The sequence below is a fragment of the Misgurnus anguillicaudatus genome, chromosome 22 (assembly GCF_027580225.2).
Source record: "Misgurnus anguillicaudatus chromosome 22, ASM2758022v2, whole genome shotgun sequence".
NCBI lineage: Eukaryota > Metazoa > Chordata > Actinopteri > Cypriniformes > Cobitidae > Misgurnus > Misgurnus anguillicaudatus.
Window position 1 is genome coordinate 42,342,285 of NC_073358.2, and position 21,720 is coordinate 42,364,004.

General features: G+C 37.3%; 3 protein-coding genes across 5 annotated transcripts in view; 2 read left to right on the forward strand and 1 right to left on the reverse strand.

Annotated features, from left to right (window-relative positions):
* Nucleotides 1-1,083: 1,083 nt before the first annotated feature.
* On the reverse strand, nt 1,084-6,588 carry tchp (trichoplein, keratin filament binding). Of its 2 annotated transcripts, none has more exons than XM_055198679.2 (13): nt 6,385-6,588; nt 6,056-6,250; nt 5,588-5,798; nt 5,437-5,493; nt 4,867-4,935; nt 3,107-3,280; nt 2,701-2,813; nt 2,542-2,608; nt 2,290-2,462; nt 2,127-2,208; nt 1,702-1,887; nt 1,487-1,630; nt 1,084-1,410 (listed from the first exon to the last, which is right to left on the reverse strand). In XM_055198679.2, the coding sequence occupies exons 2-13, from the start codon at nt 6,244-6,246 to the stop codon at nt 1,378-1,380; spliced, it is 1,500 nt and encodes a 499-aa protein (XP_055054654.2). In that variant the 5' UTR covers nt 6,247-6,250; nt 6,385-6,588; the 3' UTR covers nt 1,084-1,377. The 2 variants fall into 2 exon arrangements, with proteins under 2 accessions (XP_055054654.2, XP_055054653.2); XM_055198678.2 differs by having other exon boundaries at nt 6,335-6,588.
* Nucleotides 6,589-7,800: 1,212 nt separating this feature from the next.
* On the forward strand, nt 7,801-16,148 carry gltpa (glycolipid transfer protein a). The gene is made up of 5 exons (XM_055198681.2): nt 7,801-8,069; nt 12,944-13,002; nt 13,093-13,226; nt 13,457-13,607; nt 15,191-16,148. The coding sequence occupies exons 1-5, from the start codon at nt 7,967-7,969 to the stop codon at nt 15,371-15,373; spliced, it is 630 nt and encodes a 209-aa protein (XP_055054656.1). The 5' UTR covers nt 7,801-7,966; the 3' UTR covers nt 15,374-16,148.
* A 1,523-nt stretch (nt 16,149-17,671) lies between these two features.
* Nucleotides 17,672-21,720, forward strand: part of trpv4 (transient receptor potential cation channel, subfamily V, member 4) — a 44,949-nt gene continuing 40,900 nt past the window's right edge. For both annotated transcript variants that reach the window (XM_073860476.1, XM_073860477.1), the window contains exons 1-2: nt 17,672-17,830; nt 21,433-21,515. In XM_073860476.1, the coding sequence (XP_073716577.1) occupies nt 21,507-21,515 (9 nt within the window). In that variant the 5' untranslated portion in view covers nt 17,672-17,830; nt 21,433-21,506. The remainder of the gene's footprint in view (nt 17,831-21,432; nt 21,516-21,720) is intronic.

Here is a 21,720-nt window from a genome sequence, read left to right on the forward strand (position 1 = left end):
GGTTGAGATTTGGTGACTGTAGGGGCCATTTTAGTGAAGTGAACTCATTGTCATGTTTAAGAAACCATTTTAAAATGATTCCAACTTTGTGACATGGTGCATTATCCTGCTAAAAGTAGCCATCAGAGGATGGGTACATGGTGGACATAAAGGGATGGACATGGTCAGAAACAATGCTCAGGTAGGCCGTGGCATTTAAACGATCCCCAATTGGCACTAAGGGGCCTAAAGTGTGCCAAGAAAACATCCCCCACACCATTGCATTAATGAGAAATTGAACAGGTGTTCCTAATAATCCTTTAGGTGAGTGTAGGTGCACCTTAAACGTCATCTGAAGAGCTGTCCCTTTACCATTGGTTGGATATTATTGCTTCTGGTTTGTGCATTTTAATTCACAGAATTCTTACATAGTTTGTTGTCTCCCAAAAACTTGTGTCATTTTTGGTCACATCCATAATGCATGCATGTTTCACTCATCTAAAATAGAAAACACGAGTATAGGCTGATATTTTTCTGATGTCTGGACTCATCCGTGGTTTAGGAAAATGAAGCTCTCTGTATATGTATATTTCAAAATTTGACTGCAAACGTCACATCCATAATGCTGTAATTGCTCATATACTAACATAACAGACTATTCTACCTAAAAAAATCCTTTAATTCTAAATAAATCTTTATACTGGACTCATGTGTTACCTACAGCAGTCAAACTACTACTATGAATAATGCATCCTTTTGTGCCCCCCCCAAAGAAAATGTATGACAAAACATTAAAAAAAGTTAAAATGTGAATTAAACAAAACATATTAAATTATACAATGTAGTGCTGTTGGTTAGTAGCCTTATTTTCTGAGGTTTAATTACATAAAATTAATGATAAATTCATGTATTTTATAAAATGTCATTAAACTGGGGCCCCCCTTGGACCATCTCAGGGCCCCCTGTTTGAGAACCACTGACTTACAGTATATTTGGCACTATATAGGGTGTGAAATGAGCTTTATGTTTGTATATTATTAATTGTACACACTGCTATCCTTGTAATATCTAATAATGTGTATTTCTTCATAAGAAGACAGTATACGCAGTATATTTCCTTTATTAATACACATTGTAATTAATCTATAAAAAACACATAAAACAAACCTAAAATATATAAAAATCTCAGCATTGGTGCATTAAAATGTAAAAATGAGAACTTACCCACATTAATCATAAACAATTAATTAATCATTAACAATTCATGGGCTATATAAATAGCATGTATGAATGGGTCAAGCTACCCCTAAACCAATTCTTATGTCCAGAAGATACTCTGAGCTCATAATAAATTAAAAAAACATGGCACAAAGTTATTACTTTCTGTGTAAAGCGCTCTCATGTCCATGCTGACCGGGGTCTGGTGTGAATCTGTCAGAATGAAAACAAAAATTAGTTGAAAAATCTTATAATGTGCACTTTATGAGCACTTTAAGCTTGAACTCACTCTCTCCTTGTAACCCTGTCGAATGATTCTCTCAGTTTCAAGATGAAGCTCCTCCTCCTGCATCCTAAGCTCCTCCTTCTCCCGCTCCGCTTCTTGCTCCTGTCTCTGTTGCTCTTCCCACCGTTCCTTGTGCTTCTGCTCCACCTATTGGACGAATACATGCCTTCAAGGCCTGAGCTCATCTATAACGGCATACGCAAACTACTAGTACACACCTGTGCGTTGATCTCTTGCATGCGTGCCGTGCGCGCTCCCTCCTGCTCCTCCCTCTCCTGGCGAAGGGTAAGTCTCTCTTGCTCCAGCTGTTGGAGGAGCTCCTCTCTCCTCCGAAGAGACTCCTCCCTTGCCAGCCGGTTCTCATGCATTTGTTCCTCCAGCTGTTGCTGACGTCCAGCCAGGACCTAAAATGTGAATGATGTTGCATGCATTACAACCGTGAAATTTAATTTTATATCCCATTTAAAAGTGAAGAGTATAATTTCTAGCATTACAGAATGTAATGTTTCTGTAGCTCAGTTGGTAGAGCAAATACAAAAGTCCAAGTTTTGATTCCTTATGATATGAGATTTGAAGAGATTTTGGTCTGAGCAAGTGCAAGTGACTTATTGGCCAACTTCATACACGCTGTGTTTTGTCTCACCTCCCGCATGAGTCTCTCTCTGGCCCTTTTCTCTTTCTCCCACTCTGCCTCTCTCTTTTCCCAAACACGCTGGGCCTCCTCTCTGATGGGCGGCACATAAACATGCTCTCAGCTTACAAGTAAAAACACATGATCATGATCTTATCTGTTCTTGTGTGCTTACCGATACAAAATATCAAATTCTGCCTCCCTCTGCTTCTCCAAATGGAGCTGCTGCTCTATGACTCGCTTCATCCATGCGGTGTCAGCAACGGCTCTCTCTCTCCTGGCTTTCTGTAGCGTCTCCTCCTCCATCTCCCCTTCCAGCAGCGCTGCAAGGATCTTACGGTCTGCCTCCTGGTGGATGGACGTGACATTGCAGTCAAATACAAAAGCAAGCTGAGAGTAATAAGTTTCAGTATTTGCAGAAACCTACCAGTTCCTCCTGCACCTGCTGTGCTCTTCTTTTCAGCTGTGTGCGGTACTGCCGTGTCAAAAAATGCCTGTGGACGTTTAAAACAGTGATGTTAGTCTAACTGCAGAAAAGGAAATAAGGAAATAGGAGGAAATAATTCACAATAACAAATCATTTTACCCAAACTCAGTTTTCCTCCTCGTCTCCTCCATCCTCCTCCGTTCATCCTCAAGCCTCTCAAGCTCCCAGCGTTGAGACATCAAAGCCTCCTGTTCCTGTTTAAGACGTTCAGCCTGGAACCAGCATGATATGCCATTAAATTATTAAAAATACCACCCATGTGCATTCGTTTTTCATAATTAAACAGTGCATCATTAATTATTTCTAACATAAAGTGATTCAAAATGAACTGCAATTATGTGTTAATGTGATATTATAGCATCATATTTTTTGTTTAAATAGGGCAGAAGAGCATTCCATGGTTGTACAAAAAACACTCATAAAAAACTCATAACAGCAATTGACTGTAACGCAGTCACTATTTTGGGATCTGTTCTCCTAAAAGAGACGTACATTAAATACTCACTTCCTGTTCCTGTAGTTTGAGCTCTTCCATCTGTTTACGGAGGTCTTCAGCCCGCTTCATCTCCTCTTGCTTTCTCCTCTCCTCCTCATTCCTCATTCTTTCCAAAGCCTCACGTCTGATTTTCTCATACTCGTTCTCCTCACGACGTTTCTCCTCCTGAGCTTTCTCCTCAGCCTAGGTAACAGAATAAAGTTACACTGTATTTGAAACAAACTGTACATACTGTATGTAGAAGTTACAGTGCATTCAATCTATACATTGTTTATCAACATCTAAGTTCCCTGGGGATCGAACGTTACGACCTTTGCGTTTCTAATGCAATGCTCTACCAACTTACTTATAGGAAATGTAATTGTTCTACTTTAGCTAAATGTGTTTGTTGGACAATACCAATAATAAATACATTATTAAAGTAGGGTTTCAATTAATTAATTAATAATTTCATAAAGAATTTATCCTTAAAGGGACAGTTCACCCCAAAATCAAAATCCTGTCATCATGTACTCACCCCTATTCTGCCTGAACCAGTATGAGTTTTTTTACTCTGCCGAACACAAATTATGATATTTTGATAAATGATGGTAACTAAGCACACAGTTTACGGTACCCATTGACTTTTATAGTAGCCATTGAGTTTTATAGACTTTTAACTGTGCACTTACCATTGTTTATCAAAATATCTTCCTTTGTGTTTAACGGAATAAAGAAATTCATACAGGTTTACAACAACATGAGAGTGAATAAATGATGACAGGATTTCCATTTTTTAAGATCTTAATGCTTAATAGTATAAAAAGCTTTGATAAGTATAATATGTAAGGGATTTGTATAGGCAGCAGGTTGCTGCCTGTACATTATCCAGCTTATTACATACCTCATAAGTAAGGTATGGAACATTAAATATTGATTTGAAATATTTTATTTACTCATTTTTAATGAATGCAGACTTTCCGTGAGGAAACCCCATTTATTTTTTATAGACAAGATGTTAAAATGTCACGAAGACACTATTTGGTTTAATCATTTGTAAATATGATGTCATATATGTTATTAAAGGATATATTTATTTTTGTGTGATATTAAACTGTACAAAATTAATTGCAGCCGTGTGTTATTAGTTTCAGTCCGTAAAATGCTTGATTCTGATTGGCCAGTCACAACATTCCAAGGGTCGTTCTTTTCAGATAACTACCACTCAAACTAATAACACACAGTAACCCGGATGCTGCAAATAATTTTGACATGCAGATACAGTTTAATATTACACAAAAAATACATTTTAATCTATTTTAATAACATATATGACTTTACATTTACTTATATAATTAAACCAATAAGTGTGTTTGTGACATTTGAACGTCTTGTCTTATCTTTAAAACAAAAGTAAACAAGTTTTCCTTGCGGAAGGTCTGTATGCATTAAAAATGAGCCATTAAAATATTTCAAATGAACATTTAATGTTCCTTACCTTAATTATGAGGTAAATAGCTGTGTAATAAGTGGAATAATGTACAGTCAGCAGGTTGTTATCGCGAAATAAGCCCCTTCAGTGGATCATATTTCTGCTATAACAACCTGCGGCCTATACATTATCCCTTCCTTACATAACATAGCCTACCTTGAAATGTTGTGACTGGCCAATCAGAATCAAGCATTTTAGAGTTGTGTAATAAGAAGCATTAATATAAGAATTAACTGGGCAACACTCATGCATGAGACAGCATGGCAGCACTGGAATCTAAAACATCATGTGGACTCACCTGTTTTTTCTCCTGCTGTTGGACTCTCCACTGACTCACAACATGATCTTTGTGCAAACCTGACTCAGCCTGTGGGTAAAACATGACACCTTGAGATGTCTGATTAAACAATACTTCAGAACTGGCTGTGCATGTTTGGAACCAAATCCAGAGCTCAGAGTTACAGATCAGTCATGAAAGAAACACGAGCCCTATTAAAAGGTACCCTGACTATAAACACAAGTATGGGTTGTAATAGGTATGTAATAGATTAACAATGGTATAGAATATATGAAATTAAAAACTCGAAGGCTGCCATTATGTTTACATTACAAAACATGACGTCAAAAGGTTGCAATCAATACCCATTCCATTACCGCTACAGTGCAGTAAACATGGTAAAATGTGTGAAACGAAAGATTCCCTTTCAATATAAACCAGAGAGTAAATGCTAAACAATACAGAAAGCATACAGATAAATTATGACGTAATATTTATATTTCGTGACAACCATTACACGTCATCAATGCACTATGCGTGAAATATAATGGCAAACTTCTAAATTAACATATCAACTGATCCATGGCTGACCTTCCGTAGTTCAGAGTTATTCTGCTTCCAGTGTTCCCTCAGCAGCTCCTGTGCCAACTAGAGAAGAAAATAAATAAACATCAGACCCATGATCAGAATGATCTGACGTTACGTATAACGTCTGGCATTTTATGATAAGTAGCAATCATACGTTTTTCCTCCTTTCTTCCCTTGCGGACCGAAGGGCGTCTGTTTTTTCCACAAGCTGTCTGGTCACTGTGGTTCTGTCTGGAAGAACATTTTTGAGCTCGGCCTCCAGCTGGTCTCTCTCCTCATGAAGCATGGTCCTCAGACGCTCCCTGCGCTCCTGCAGGTTCCGCTGCTTCTCCTCCTTAATCCGCTCCCTCTGAAAAGCTGACATACTGAAAGGAGATGCCAATGAATTATCAAAATTGCTGAACAGGTTTATGAGTATATTTATTGCATACTAACTATTTTTAGTCTTTGCTTAGTTATACATTAAAAGTTTATACACCTAATGCTTTGATACTTTTTGTTGTGAAACTGACTAACCCTCTTAAATAATAAAGGGTTTGGGGGACTAGGGTTATGGACAATCTTTCCATCATTTCCAAAACGATGGACAGATACATTTTCTAAACTGAGTCTTTATCAGTACCTGCGCTGGAAGGACTGCCTTGAACTCCAGTGTGCTTGTTTACTGCTCCGGACCTCCTGATCTCTAAAGTACTGAGAGTGATGCTCCCACTGCTGCCTCCAGCGCGCCTCCTGCTCCCTCTGCCGAACCAGCTGCCTCTCCAGAGCGCGCACTCGACCTGGCCAGCGCGCCGAAAGCGTCGGTAAAGCCATCGATCTTCAATTATAAAATCAATATTCGATCATTTTTTAATACAAGTGCTTATGGCATGCTTTATTAAAGTAAACTGTATTATAATACCTCCCACTGCAAGAAAGTACAGGCTCGGCTAGCTTAGTTTAAACACCCACGTTGAAAAGTTTGATTGTACTGCACTGACGCGTGTATCTTTTTAAATGTAAATACGAAATATGAAAGTAAAAACTGTAATTTCTGTGAGAAAGCAGTTAATAATAGCAGGCTCGACAACAAAACAGTAACGGTAATGAATAAAGCGAAGCGTTCTCTTGGTTACGGTTACACTTCCTGGTTACCTACGGCGTGCAGTGAGGTACAAACATAGCCGAAGCCGCTAAAGCGAATCGCCTTTCTCAATGTCAACAGCGTGTGAATTACATACATATTACTATTGTATTAAAATAAATTATTTTAAAAGTTTCTTCACACAAAATATGTAATGATGAAATAAATTAAATATAAAATAAAATAAGTAAATAAAACATGAAAAACATATACATGCAGGAATGCTCACTTTCACGTGACCTTAAAGAGAAGAAAGTTTGAGTGATTTAATTTATCAAATAAAAATGCATACCACATTATCAACATTGCACATGTCCTCGATGTGTAATATAAAACATTTTGTATCATTAACAATATCCCCTCATTGAAAAATAAACACAAATAGTTCTGATAGAGTACCTAATGCAGTCATGATGAACCAGTAATATTTATTTTACACTATTTTGCTCCTGGTTAAGACCTGCAGTGGAGGTGACAGCACTGTCTACCAATTTAAAAGAGTAAATAATGATTATAAATGAGTCAGCTGAGGTGTGAGGTAGATACTGAAGAATCTTGTGTAGTATTAATAAAGTGGCAATGGCGTGTCTTTGTGGTTCATTGTAGGTTAAGCCTACTGGTGGATGAATTAAACATTACGTGTGAATGTTTAATGGTGACCAGATAATCGTGTCTAATTGTCGTCAGAAAGCCTCCCTGCTAAAACATGTCAGTAACAGGGTAAAGGACATTTTAATTATTTACGAGACGATCCCTGAACTTTCAGCACAGATTCATTCGAACCTGAGCCACATTAGTTAGAGAGAGAGAGAGAGTTTGTTTCTCAATCTTTTACTTTACTAGTGGTCAACAATTCACTTAAATGTTTATCAATTATAAAGGTATTTCATAACGCAATAATCATATTTGTGTGTTCAACTTCTAATGGATTTAAGGGGAATTGTAATGGTTTATATGAAAACTAATGATCTCTATGGGTCTCGGCGGATAGGAACGAAAAGATCACCATTAAATCCTAATGAAATAAGTCTTAAAACACACTACATAAAGATATTATGTAATGGTTTTGATAAAACAGCTTATGTTTAACAATGAAATGTGTTATAGAAACTATTAGTATTATTTTTTTCAGCACGGTTAGTCATCATAACAATCAAAAATGAACTTTAACAGTATTAGCCCCGCCCTCAGTGATACGATTCGCTTTTTCGCACCCACCTGTTGAGTGTCTACATATATTTGCATTAAGGGGCGGGGCAGGAGGCCGTCCAGCGGTTCAGTGCCGCTAGTAGAACTGACACTAGCGCTCGTACGTACGGCGGTAGTTCCGGGTTGTCTCTCAACTTCTACCTTGTTGTCCTCGTCCTATGTTGTAAACAAAAAAGTAATTTTGGCCCACTTTAGGCAATCATGGCTCTTCTAATGGAGCACCAGTTCCGGCAACTTCCAGCCGACAAACAAGTGGAAACCCGGCCGTTTCTTGAGGCGGTGTCTCATCTTCCTCCGTTCTTCGGTAGGTTCTTCCGTCATGTCCTATAGTTTGAGAGCTCAGATTTGTTCATGATATATGTACTTGTGATTCGAGGTTGGTTTTTAGATCTTCTCAATGATAACTGTTTTAAGTTTTAGTAAAGTTAAATCAGATAAGGTTTATTTTAGTTACGCTTTCAGTTTTGATGTATCGCGATCCTGCAAATCGACCAGTAACTGTTGAAAAACCTGTTGATAACGATTAAAAGAGTTTAGTTAGATGTGATAAAAAGCTACGCAAAAATAACTATTTTAAAATGCTTAATGTTTGTATTTGTAAGATTATGTTTCTTCACTGGTAAATTAAAATGTTTCATTGTCAAAATGAATAATAAATTGTGGAAACAAAGTAACAAAGATAGGCTTCTGATCCTGTATTTACATTCAAGACTTTAATTCCAATGCATACACTATCCATGCTATTAATATTATTAGCATTACAAACACTTTCAAAAAGATTTTCAGGGGCTTTCCAACTTTTTGATCAACCGTGAGATTTTCCACTCCTGATCAAGCTCTTCACATTGACAAGTCTGACAAAGCCTAGCTGTCAACTAGTAGCTATTGTCATCTATGAGAACTAATCTTTTTTTTAAGATCAAATTCCTATTCACAAAGCTGGCCACAAACCTAATGCATGCATAATTTAATCCGCTGCCCTCGATTTTAGAAGTTGAGGAAATTGATTAGCACGGTGTTGAGTTGCCTTAGTCCATTCACCGGCGAAACAGAACATCCGAACATCTTTGTTTGAAACCTCATTTGGTATTAATATGAGAAAAGTCATTGGAAATGAATTTGCCACTTGAAACTGAAAGCATGAGGTTTCCAGATTAGCTCTCAATGTTCTCAGTCTCTTGAGGGATATTTTCTTGCCATAGTTTAAAAAGCAGAACTTAATTATGAAACCATACAACAATGTTCCTTAAAAAACTCAGCTCAGTAAAACCTGTCTATAAATAAAAGATGCAGACACTTAAACTTAATAGAGTAACCTTGAATAATAATGGCAGGCTGTGATTGGAGAAATATCCACTGTATGATAGTGTGACATCATCGTGATGCAAAGAAAACGGCTTGTGGAAGATGTCGCTGACTCCCACGGAAAGACAGTAAAGCCTCCCATTCCTTGTTTAGAGTTCACGCTTATCACAAAAAGCTCTGTGTGGCATACAAACACCAGAAAGACCAGAAGGGATGACTGTCATTGTTATACAGAGGCAATTTGTGTGTGTGTGTGTGTGTGTGTGTGTGTGTACCTGGTAATTATCACGTTGTGGGGACCAATTGTCCCCATAAAGATAGGAATACCAGTGTTTTTGTGACCTTGTGGGGACATTTTGATGTCCCCATGAGGAAACAAGCTTATAAATCAAACAGAATGATGTTTCTTGAACATGTGAAGTAGCAGAAAGTTTTCTGTGATGGTTGGGGTTAGGGAATGGGGTAGGTAAGGGGAATAGAATATACAGTTTGTATGGTATAAAATGCATTACGTCTATGGAATGTCCCCACAAAACATGGAAACCAGAATGTGTGTGTGTGTGTGTGTGTGTGTGTAATTGTAATGCATTTACAGTATTCTCTGTGAAAAAGCTTAAGGGCAAGCAATATTTGCGGAGCACACATACTAATAAACTGTATTACCTTAACTATACTGTAAATAACTTTGTAGATTAAGTTTTATTTGTCAAGCATACAGATGCCAGTGACAGTTTGTGCATTGAAACCCCCGGTGTAAAGCTTACAGCTATAGGAGTACCATATAAAAGATGTGTTTAATAAAAGATACAGTTAAAGGCCATATAAAAAGATGGTCCTTTTGATAACATTACAGTGGTTGTCGCAAGGTAGGTGACTATACAATATCAATATGCAGAAGGAAACCAATCTCATTTAATGAACACACGTCACTATTAAAGGCCCTTTTGATGCATTTTAGACAAACATTTTGCATTTTATATCATACGATATTTACACAATTTTGTTCTCAGTGAATTTGCTATATTTTTAAGTTGCCTTTAAGGGTATGTTTGCATTTATGAAAAATGTCACATACACACAACAACGCTGTAAAGATGTGCGTTTACACGGAACCGCATAAACAACTAAATTCGCTGTATTACGTGTTACAGGACAGTAGATGGCGATGTTGTAACGAAGCACTACACGACTACGCCATTGACTGTAAAAAAGATGGACGCCGCCTCTTTGCTCTCTTCCATTGGTGAAAGGTGAAGCCGCCAGTGTCCCGATACGGCGCTGACATCTTGAGTCTGCGCAGTAGCAATTTCGGGACCTGTCCTGCGCAGTAGTGAGCAGGAAGTAAAGCCGCGAAATCAAGACCCCACCCTCGCAGAATGCGCATATCACACGATATCACAGCTGTCAATCATGACGTGACACCACCGTTTTTATATAATTAAATAACTAACTAAACACAAACTTATTTTAAAAACAAACATTTGAATTTACACAAATAAAAACTACAGTAAATAACAGAAACCAGCTTCTGAAAAAAGATAATTGAAGTGTAATTGAATTGTTTAGTTGGTCACAAGTCCCATTGAATAACATGGGGAGGCGGGGTTTATGACCTATACTGGGACCAGTCACTGGGGGGTGATCGAGACGTTTTGACTTCAATTTTCAGGGCTTGTGCGGCACGCTTGGACTACGCACATACATGTACGCATTCGTCTACAGAGTGATAAATACAAACACTCAAGACAGCGAAAGCTTCAAGTAGTTTAATATAGAAGGACGGTAGGTTTATTACTATAAGTGAACCAAAATTTTGTAAACGTTGTTGTAGAACCTAGGAAACGCTTTCCTGCCAAAGATGACTTTTTACGGCAATCCATATTTCCGCTGTTATGCACCAGGTGGCGCTCTTATCCACCTTATAAAACACTAAAGCATCTACGGATCCAAAAACAGTAAAAACTCTGTGTATGTTTTGATCACCGTTCTAAATCTGATCTCTAACAAAACTCCTTTACAAAAATGCAATTATTTCAGCTTTTTGAAAGATATTATGCCGTAATTTCGGGCAGTGCGTAATATCACTACACCTGCTGCAGCCATGTTACAGCAGCAAAGTCCTTGATTATTACGCCAAATTTGAGTAGTTCCTAGCCATATCGGCCTAGAAAATTGCAACTTTTTATTTTCAGGTGGTCTTAGTACACGATTTAACTACAGAAGAGTCAATTTTTAAATAGGAAAAATATCGAAACTCTTTGGTTATTTTTTAGCGCAATGCTAATGGTCCAATCAGATTCAATGGATTGTGCTAAGCTATGCTAAAAGTGGTACCACCAGACCCGGAGATCGGCTGAATGGGTTTCAAAATGGTTAAAATCAAGTGTTTAACTCTAGGGGAGCTAGAAAATGAGCATATTTTCAAAAAAAGTGTAGTGTCCCTTTAAAGCAGAGGGTCTAGGGATGCATATCAATTAATCGCGATTAATCTATAGCAGAATAAAAGTTTTTGTTTACATCATATATGTGTGTGAACTGTGTATAATAATTATGTATATATAAATATGCACACATGCATGTATAATTTTAAGAAAAAAATATATTTATATATTAAGTATTTATATTTATATATAATATAAATTATACATAAATATACAAATGTATATACACATGTAAACATTGCTTAAATATATACATGCATGTGTGTGCATTTAACTATACAAAGTTATTATACACAGTACACACACATATATGATGTAAACAAAAACTTTTATTCTGCTATAGATTAATCGCGATTAATTGATATGCATCCCTAAGAGGGTCTGTTCTTTTTGATATTATTATAAACTTTTGTGAAAATTATAAAAATGCTGGTGCTGACTGGCAACTTAAAAAAAAACGCTGGCGGGAAAAGAGTTAAACTAAATATCTTAAGACTGGTACAAACACATTCCTGTAGGCTTCCATTGTTGTTTTGGTTATACTTGCGCATGCCTATAGACATATTTAACACATGCGCATGACATCACTTTTATCACAGATTTGCGCTTGTCTAATTTCGACGATAATGCGATATTATCCAAAACTTGAACGTCTTCAAAAGTTTCCATTTTCAGGACCCCAAAACACCATTGTCATGTTAAAAAACAGACCAAACTGTGTCCATTTACAGTTGAAATCATTGTCATGTAAACGGCTCTTAAGACCCCGCCTAAAAATTTGAGTCTGTAACTTACACAAAGAAGTGTAAATTTGAGGGTGCATGTTATGTTTGTAGTCTGTGAAGGCAATGTGCATTCAGTTAGATTTCAGGAACCATTGCAAAATGAATAATAATTAAATAGTTTTGTAAAACAAGACAATATAGGTCAGAGAATATACAGCAGAAGAACTGGTGTCATGAATGGAAACATCAGAGGTTCAATGTTCCCATTTTTAAAAATGTTTATTTCATTATCAGACCTGCAATACATTTGGTCTCAGTGTGATAATGGAAGGCACTGAAACTTTAATGAACCGCATGGGTGCTTTCAGAAATCTGTCATGCTCTCTAAGCATAGTTAATTATTCAAGGTTTTTTTTAAGGCGGTAATGTCAGAGTTCACTCCGAGGTTCTTTGGGAAGAGAAATGGAAATATGTTTAACATCTATCTGCAAAATTCCTTCCCTAGTTTGTTGTATGTAAATATTACTTCACACCTCAAATGAAAGAGTGTTGCATTCTGGGTAATGCATAACATAATCTTCTTTTTATGCTATACAGTGGGTTAAATGTCAGTTCTTTCTTTGTAGATTTCAAATACATGCAAATTGTCAGGGATTATCTTGTTTGCGTGCACATCTTACTTACCTTTTCCCCTGATCTCTTTATAGACTGCCTTGGTTCTGCAATTTTTTCTCCCATCAAGGCTGATATTGCGGGTAACATAACTGTAAGTTTAATGGCATGTAAGCTTAATAAACTTTGCATAACATAACTTTTACAACCAGAGCTCCGCCCACCTCTCTGCTCTTTCTCACAGAAACTCAAGGCAGTGTATGACAGTAATCCCAGCAGGTTTAAAACCCTGCAACAGATTCTGGAAGCAGAAAAGGAAATACATGGAGCTGAGTGGCCAAAAGCAGGAGCAACGCTTGCCCTCATGTGGTTGAAAAGGCAAGTTTGGACCTGATACTTTGGTTGCTTTCGCTTTAGTAAAAATGACTTATTGTAAGATTTATGAAAATACATAATATGACATAATTAAATAAGATTTGTTGGTTCAAAAGTAAGTTACCTAGTTGCCTTAAACTTGAGGGTTTTTTTTCAACTTAAAAGTATTAGTTGACTCAAAATTAGTTGTCAACTAATATTTTTAAAATGTAAATGTGTTTTTTTTCTGGTAGGGGGCTACGCTTTATTCAGGTTCTTCTGCAGAGCCTGGTGGACGGAGAAAAGGATGAAAACAATCCTAACCTCATCCGAGTCAATGTCACCAAAGCTTATGAGATAGCCTTGAAGAAATATCATGGCTGGTTCGTCCAGAAGCTCTTTCAAGTAAGCTTCTTGATAACAAAATGAACCAAGAACAATTTGAAAATGGCTTAATCTGAATTTAAATCAAGCTTTGTTTGTCTCCAGTAGCATTTCTGAAATGTGTTATATCTGTTAAAAGTGGCGGCCGGTGACTTATTTTTCGAGGGCACACGATGCGAAGCTCTTCACAACATGCATGTAGCTCGTCATTTCAAAATATGTGTTCCGCGTCATGTAAACTTATGTGCATAAGTTTGCCAGATACTCATGTGTAATCATAGTTTACTGTTAAGTTAGTGTCTTGTGAGTATTTCGTGAACGAGAGCTTCTCTTTTATCATAAACCCTTAGATGCGTGTGTGTGCAGCTGGCACGTATTTTGACAAGACACATGATGCACATGATTCAGATGACGCGACAAACACATATTTTGAAGTGACGAGCCCACAGCTCCCCCTTGTGTTTTTAAGAGAGATTTGCAATCATTGTGGTGATCTGAAATCATCGCGATGAGACGATTATTTAATCATTGTGACAGCCCTACGAACTACGAACACATATTTTGAATTCGTGCCCCTCTGAAGAGAAGTCACCGGGCGCCACTGTCTTTTATTATTGGGGGCCAAGTTCGGTATTTTGCACTTGGAGCTCTGTTTTCAGATTGTTTGTGATGAAGTGGAGCAGTTTTGACGGAAGTTTGGACATGTGATGCTGCCCCGAGAATTTTCGGGTGTTTGTTGTATCACCCCCCACCTCTACAATGGCTGTATAGGTGCATTGGAACAATCCTTCCTAAAATGCAATAAACTTTCATTTACAAAGACGCTAAACCCACCGAGTGGCCAGGGGTGCTCACCGACATGCTCAAACAAAAATCGCTGCAAAAGATGCTTTCCAACAGGTGTTTTAGCATTCGTTGTAAACTTGTGGACCTATTTTTCCAAACGCCTCACACCCGTACATTCTTCCGTTGAGAGCTTGAATAATAGACACTCCAGCCCAGGTGGTGGCGATAATCCACCTTTGCCAATTGCAAGAATACAAACAACGTTCCCGGCGTGGAGTAATACCGTACCTCACAGCACATCTAATACAAGTCAATGGAGTTGGAAAAAAACTACGATAAAACCTGTTGGAAGCATCTTTTGCAGCGATTTTTGTGTGAGCATATCAGTGAACACCCCTGACCACTCGGCGAGTGTCACGTCTTTGTAAATGAAAGTTTAATGCATTTTAGGAGGGATTGTTCCGGTGCGCCTGTGCATCCATTGTAAAGGTGGTGGGTGATACAACAAACACCCGAAAATTCTCAGGCCAGCATCATATGTCCAAATTTCTGTCAAAACCTTTCTATTTCATCATAAACAATCTGAAAACAGGGCTTTAAGTGTAAAATACCGAACTTGTCCTTTAATTAATGCACCCTGAACTAACATGTGTAACTGTGTTGACATGAACTAGCATTAACAAGAATGAATACATCCTGGAAAACTATATTGTTCCTTTTTTGTTCATGTTAGTTAATGCATAATGTTTACTAATACAACCTTATTGTATAGCATTACTGAAAAACCTATTGAAGTTGTACTGTCTTCCATTTTTTAGGCAGCACTGTATGCAGCTCCATACAGATCAGATTTCCTCAAAGCTCTGTCTAAAGGGAAGGAGGTTAAGGATGAAGAATGCTTGGATAAAGCACGGCAGTTCTTAGTAAACTTCACCGCTACTATTGACGCCATCTATGAAATGTACACCAAGATGAACGCAGAGCTGGACTACACCGTGTGATTCGAGTTCAAACTTCAAACCTTATGTCTCTTATGTCCCAAAGGATCACCGTTGCCTCCCATTAGACATCTCAATGCGCCGTTCTTTCTCCTGGATTTCTGCAATCAGTGGTTTTGCTTTCTCATGGGGGACAATTAAGGTCTGAGCTGGTGAAGACTCTCACGATTATATGAAGGGGAAATTTGTTTTGCCTGTTTGTTGATGGTGTGAATGTGTTTGCTTCCATTAGAGAAGTAGTGTTCTTTAAAGTGAAAGTTTTAGTAATTTTCACTATACAGCAAAATCTTAAATGTGCACTGATGGAGTATATATATGTATATATCAGTGGTGTACATTTAAACCTTATGATTTTACTGTGTAATAAAATGTCTTTACTTGCAGTACACATGCACTTTATGTGTGTAAAGTGGTTGTGTATTTGTTCCTTTTATTAAACTACAATAGACTAAAAATTTGGATTTTAATTGTATTATTTAAAAAAAAGAGTTGGCAGATTTAATAACCAAATATCTGATATTGTTTACTTTGGATGTGTTTTATGAAAGAAACTATTGTGACCTATTGTTAAACATGAATGTAGAGAAACTACTTCTTCAGACATGACAATAAAGCCACTCTATTGAGTGGTTATATATTTTCCATAAAACATATATAACATTTTTGTCTATATCAATTGATGACACAGTGACTGAAAATCTTTACAATATGTAATGCTATGAAGTATTGTTGGATTGTAATATTTCACTTGTCATTCCAAAGGGTAAATTCATTACAACTGCTGTTAAGAAATATTATTTATTCAAATTATGTTTTATTCCAGTTGTCTTATGACATTTCAGACTTGAAATTTTTGTTTGACTTCACAACTTTTGTTGACCTTGGTCAGCAGAGAAACATGGAACAACAGTAATTCCTTAATGATGTAATATATTTTATTTCTGTTTTGCACTATAGCAGCAACATTTTAACCAATAGCCTTTTTCCTGCTGTTGTTGTTGTGAATTGTTTTGACTCTGCGAAAGCTATTTAAGTAAAAAAATAATCATGAATGGCTCACTGGCATAAGAACTTCTTAAACTGAATATCCAAAGACCCACTGTGACCGTATGATGCTTTCTGGTGCTGTTTTGCTTTCTCACATCTTAATGTGTAATATTGATCATCATTATGTGTAGTCTTTTTAAAGTCTAATAAAATTCTTGCAAAATATTTTTTACTGCCTGTTTTACTCGCAAAAACTGCATTCCCCTTTGTTTATCTTTGGTCTCGGCACGATTATAGGCCTAATTTTTTTTTTCTTTTATATAACTCAATATGCAATAGCTTTCGCATCAAATACATCCATATTTACAATTTCAAATGCATAAAATAAATATAAAGGAGAGCCACAAATGTGAAAATCCATTCATGCATGAAAGTGTAACTCGTCATCACCCTAACACCAGAGGTCGCTGTTTGCATTCAGATGCTCTGCGTGGTAATCAAACAGTGGGATACGGTGGGTTGCGTGTCACGTGGCTGTTGCTGTGAATGCCACACAAACTAGTTTAGTTAAATAAGACAAAATACTCCTCTTTAAGGTGTTTTAGTATGCAATTCAACCTATATCTCATTCATACATTGACAAGAACAATAAGAAGTACGCTACTTATGTGTGTATTTCCCCTCCATTCCATTTAAAAATATTTTGAAGGGTCCTGAGATTGTTTAGGTGGCTCCTCGAATGATAAAGTTTGGGAAGCACAGCTCTACATGCTCTGTCATGTAAATTAATCAACCAACCAACCAACCAACCAACCGGTCAGACCTGTTCTAAAAGACCTTCACAATATGTCTGGCTATCTGTGTCAATATGACTGCATTTGCATTGATATAAGTAACGCAAATTAATCTACAAACGTGTCATTGCAAATGTCACTTTGGTATAATACAAAATAATCACTTGCTTTACAAAATTGACAATTATAAGTTAAAATTTTATTTTGTTATTAAGTAAAAATAAGTATGGCAGCTAAGTTATAATGCAAGTTACTAAGTGAATATGCTATTAGAAACTTTACACGTTTACGTTTCTGGCTTCTACATTTAGAAGATGGGGTTTACATATTAGAGATCCACGCCCTCATTTCCACAGGTTTCCACAAAGTGGGCTCAGAGAAATTAAAACCACACCTTTTCCAGTACGGCGCTGCGCAGAATAATCAGCATATGACATCACAGTACCGCGCGGGCACAGCTTTCAAATCGCTCTCGCTGTACTGTGATGTAATGCTCAAATCTGTTTGCGCAGCGCCGCATGAGGTCGAAAAACGCCTTTCTCCCAAACCGCCTGAAACACAGAGCTTGAAAGATGAGGTGCTTTCTGAAACGACACAAAAGTGCGATACGGATTCCCGTCTGATGAATGAAAGCGCGGATTTGCCCTTTCATTCGGATTTAAAACTTTCATTTGTGCGGGTAAGGTGCTTTTTATCAATAACTTTTGTAAATGTAACGTTAACAGTGCATGTTCATTTCAAATGGTGAAACGAGTAAAATCGGCTTAAGACATTATAGGACCATTTAAACGGCTAAAAAGTTACTATTTTGACTTAGTGATACATTCTCAAAAGACAAATTTGTTAAGACTTACTTATGCACCGAATAGTGTTATTTAAACCCTACAGACCTTCAAACAGCTTCCTCTTCCCATTTTACCTGTATCTCAAAATCAGTATTTCATGTATTATGTAGTTTGTATCTACACTAAGTGTTTTGACATCTGAACCTGTTTGCCATGCACTAATCGGTTAGTCTTGCTCTCATTTCTCAAAGTTGGGAACTTTACAGTCAATGAATGAAATCAGAGCAGTGATTGTATTGTCAGCAGGAAAACTCCTTGGATCACTTACTTTTTTCCCACAACCTCATACAATTGCACATACACCAACTGTTTAACTCCTTGGAGACTTTGAGATTTGAAGGGACTAGTAGGGAAGAAATCTATCATTCCCTACTAGAATCTTTCTATGCACAGTAGATAACATTGTCCTTTCCATCTGTTTTATTTCCAGTTAGCACTATTGTTTACATGCCCAGATGGGCCACCAGTGCTCCCTCCGGTTCCCAAAAGCGTTGAGCTTCTATGTTGATAGAGCTTATCAAATACCTTCAACAGTCTGCTTTCACTCTCTGTGATAATAGTTTGTATTGCAGTCGAGCCTCAATCCAGGTCCACTTCTGTAGCCAGTATTTGGATAGTACTTGCCAGGTCAGTGGCAGTAACACGGACAGTGGGGGTTTGTGTTAGATTTTCCAACGCCCGCTTAAGCAAACACAGGGGGCTGACGAAAACGTCCATACTAAACAGAGCATAGCTTAGGAAAATATGGATAAAGCCCCTATAGTGTACATGGAGAGGTGTTGTTAACCTATAAATAAGCGCATTTGTGATGTAACATAACTCAGAAATCTCTTTAAAAAAGGTCCTAATATGTACCGTTTTGATATACAGAAATATACCTTTTGAGGTACCAATATGCACCTTTAAGTACTTTTTGAAAAGGTACCACCCCATTGACAACATTTGTACCTATTTTCGGAGAGTGAATGATACTGAAGGAGATCTTCAGGCGTGTCCAAACTCGACCACGCTTGTTGGTCCTTTGGAGTGGAGCTTAATCTTTTGGCCCGAAAGCTGACGTTTTCCCAAACGGCAGTATTATATGTTGTGGGTCTGTGTTTAAAGTAATGGTTTACAAAAAATTTAATATAAAACGTAAAAATAATTTTTTTCACTCTGACATTATTTAAACATTTAGCTGTTTTGCATAATTTTTGCACTCTTTATTTGCATATAACCAAAATGTACAGGTTTGAATATATTTTGATCGTTAATGTTTTGAACGTACATCAACAAGTGGGTGGCTGGTTCCAAAAATCACAAAAAAAAGACTTTACAAATTACATTTTCACTTAAAATTTTGTGTTAAAGATCACCAATTATCCGATTCACATTTTTACATTTCCTTTGGCGTGTTAGTGTGTATTAGTACATGTTAACGAAATGCAAAAGGTACACACCCCAAAGTAAACGATGACGCGAGTTATCGTCTCCAACGCAAATTTCTTAACTTGGACTACAACAAACACACGGATTTTAGGCAACAGTTTACTTCCTGAGATTGGTGATGTAGACAAGACCGACATTATCATAATTCCTCCCGCTTTGGACTCACAGCCTGTAAGTTAACTCCTGTTTTTTTCAAACTTGGTAAGGAGCGTCACATTTCCGGCTGACGTCAGAGGTATTCAGGCCAAACACAACGTACAGATTGGCTGGCCAATCAGGGACACAGCGATGAGGTTTGTACAAAATCTGTGCGTTTCAGGAAAATAGCAAAATCTTCAGCTACAAAAATGTACGGTATGCAGGGCTCGCAAAATGGCTATTGTGCCTTGCAGTTGAGTTACCAAAATGCATCTCCGCCCTGCCCGTAGGGCTACCAAAATGCATCTCCGCCCTGGTCGTCGAGCTATGTTGACTTATAGGGAGGAAAAAATATTTAAATGATTATTCATTCTCTCACATATTTTGATATTTTGATGGGTAATTATGTTGTATGAAATTCAGAAAGCGGGTATATATAGGTTGGCCTCTATTCACACTCTAGGACGCACCAACAAATATAACTGTGACGAGATCTGTCGTGTCGACAGCTCAGACCAAGAGAGTTAACGCGCGCTCTTGTTTACTTTCGCAAAAGCGCGAAGCACGAACTGTACAGGAAGCAAGCAATACTGATTTGTCTCTCGCAGCAAGCTTTAAAGAGGTATAGATTGCATGGGAAGTGAAAAGAATTACGGAAAAGGCTACAGTAGGCCTGTGTGACTCCATGCAGAACAACATCATGAAAAACAACGAAATTGAGGAACACTATATGAGTGGCATTTTCTTATCTGTGATGACTTCAGTTAATATTTCAGATTAAGAATCTGAAGTTTATAGATATTACAATTCAGTCAGAAGCAAATATTTGTATTAATGATTGTATTTTGATAATTTTATGTGTTATTTGTTTTTTGATAAATGTTTTGTCTCAATATTCTACATTAAAAGTAATCTATTTTTTATTCGGGCTACTTGCATTCATTTCGGGATACCAAAGTGGAAGAGTGCCGGGGAAATGAGGGAATCAGTTTATTATTTACCAGGGAGTTAAACATTTTGCGAGCCCTGGTATGTGGAAACTAATGTTTTTTTTTAATTCTAAACCATACAAACACATTGTATTGTACCAAATACACAAAATAACGTTGTTTTTTAGCAATGGCATACGTTCCCTTTAAACAGAATAAAGTGGCTTTGGACTGCATTAAATATTCTTTGATGTCGTCATCGTTTTATTGCCTCAGGAGTTTAGACTTTCGAAACTATAATAGTTGAATGCACAGAGGAATTTCCCCTTGAACTAGGAAGAGAATGGGACAGAGGGATTGTGAGTAATGTCTTTTCTGGGAAATGAGGGAATCAGTTTATTTTTGCGATCAAATCCCACAGTGTATTGTGACATGTGTGTGTGTGTGTGTGTGTGTGTGTGTTTAAGTGGATAGGATTGGGATATTTGGAATGAATTTTGTTGGTATGCATCTCAACACTAATGCACATACTTAAAGGTATAGTTCACCCAAAAAATGAAAATGTCTGTCATAATGTACTCATTCTCATGTTGCTTAAACCTATATGAGTTTCTATTGAACACAAAAGAAGATATTTTGATAAATTATGGTAAGCACAGAGTTAACAGTACCCACTGACTTCCATAGCAGGAAAAAATATATGGTCATGTTTTTTAATGTTTAAAGAGTGAAAAGGGATTCAAAAGATTCAATCGTAATCCAAAACAGATCCAGGGTAGGGTGGGAATCAAGGAACCAAGAAAGAAAAACAATGGTAACAAAGTCGACAAACTGTCAAAACTGCATGTGGGCTGAGATTTTACGATATGTGTATATTTTGATTTGTTTAGTGACAGCGTTGTTTAAACTTTAACATCATCCTATTACTATTTTGCTTACAGCTCTGTTTGGGCCTCAGCAGACCCCTTGACACTACTCTGCACCCCTGAGAAGATATTTATTATTTATCAAGACAATGAGTGAAGTAAGTAATGTATATTCTGTATTAATATGACATGTCAGCACTGTGGCTGTATACTTAGTACTCCAAGCGGGAGTACAACGATAAGCGCGAGTAGATTAAATACAAAGTCAATGTAAAGACGTGATCAGACGTGTCCTTATGCGGGGCGATGCAAATGACGCGATATGGGCGGGCGGCACGTTTGCCGCTAAAACACGCGCTATTC

Bases quoted from the DNA above. Each gene is read 5' to 3' on its own strand.
- tchp (XM_055198679.2), bottom strand. From the start codon at position 6,246: ATGGCTTTACCGACGCTTTCGGCGCGCTGGCCAGGTCGAGTGCGCGCT. The intron at 5,494-5,587 runs GTATGATTGCTA...TTTCTTCTCTAG, and splicing joins GGGAAGAAAGGAGGAAAAAC to TTGGCACAGGAGCTGCTGAG. The intron at 2,209-2,289 runs GTAAGCACACAA...GCCGCCCATCAG, and splicing joins GAATTTGATATTTTGTATCG to AGAGGAGGCCCAGCGTGTTT.
- gltpa (XM_055198681.2), top strand. From the start codon at position 7,967: ATGGCTCTTCTAATGGAGCACCAGTTCCGGCAACTTCCAGCCGACAAA. The intron at 13,227-13,456 runs GCAAGTTTGGAC...TTTTTCTGGTAG, and splicing joins GCCCTCATGTGGTTGAAAAG to GGGGCTACGCTTTATTCAGG. The intron at 13,608-15,190 runs GTAAGCTTCTTG...TCCATTTTTTAG, and splicing joins TCGTCCAGAAGCTCTTTCAA to GCAGCACTGTATGCAGCTCC.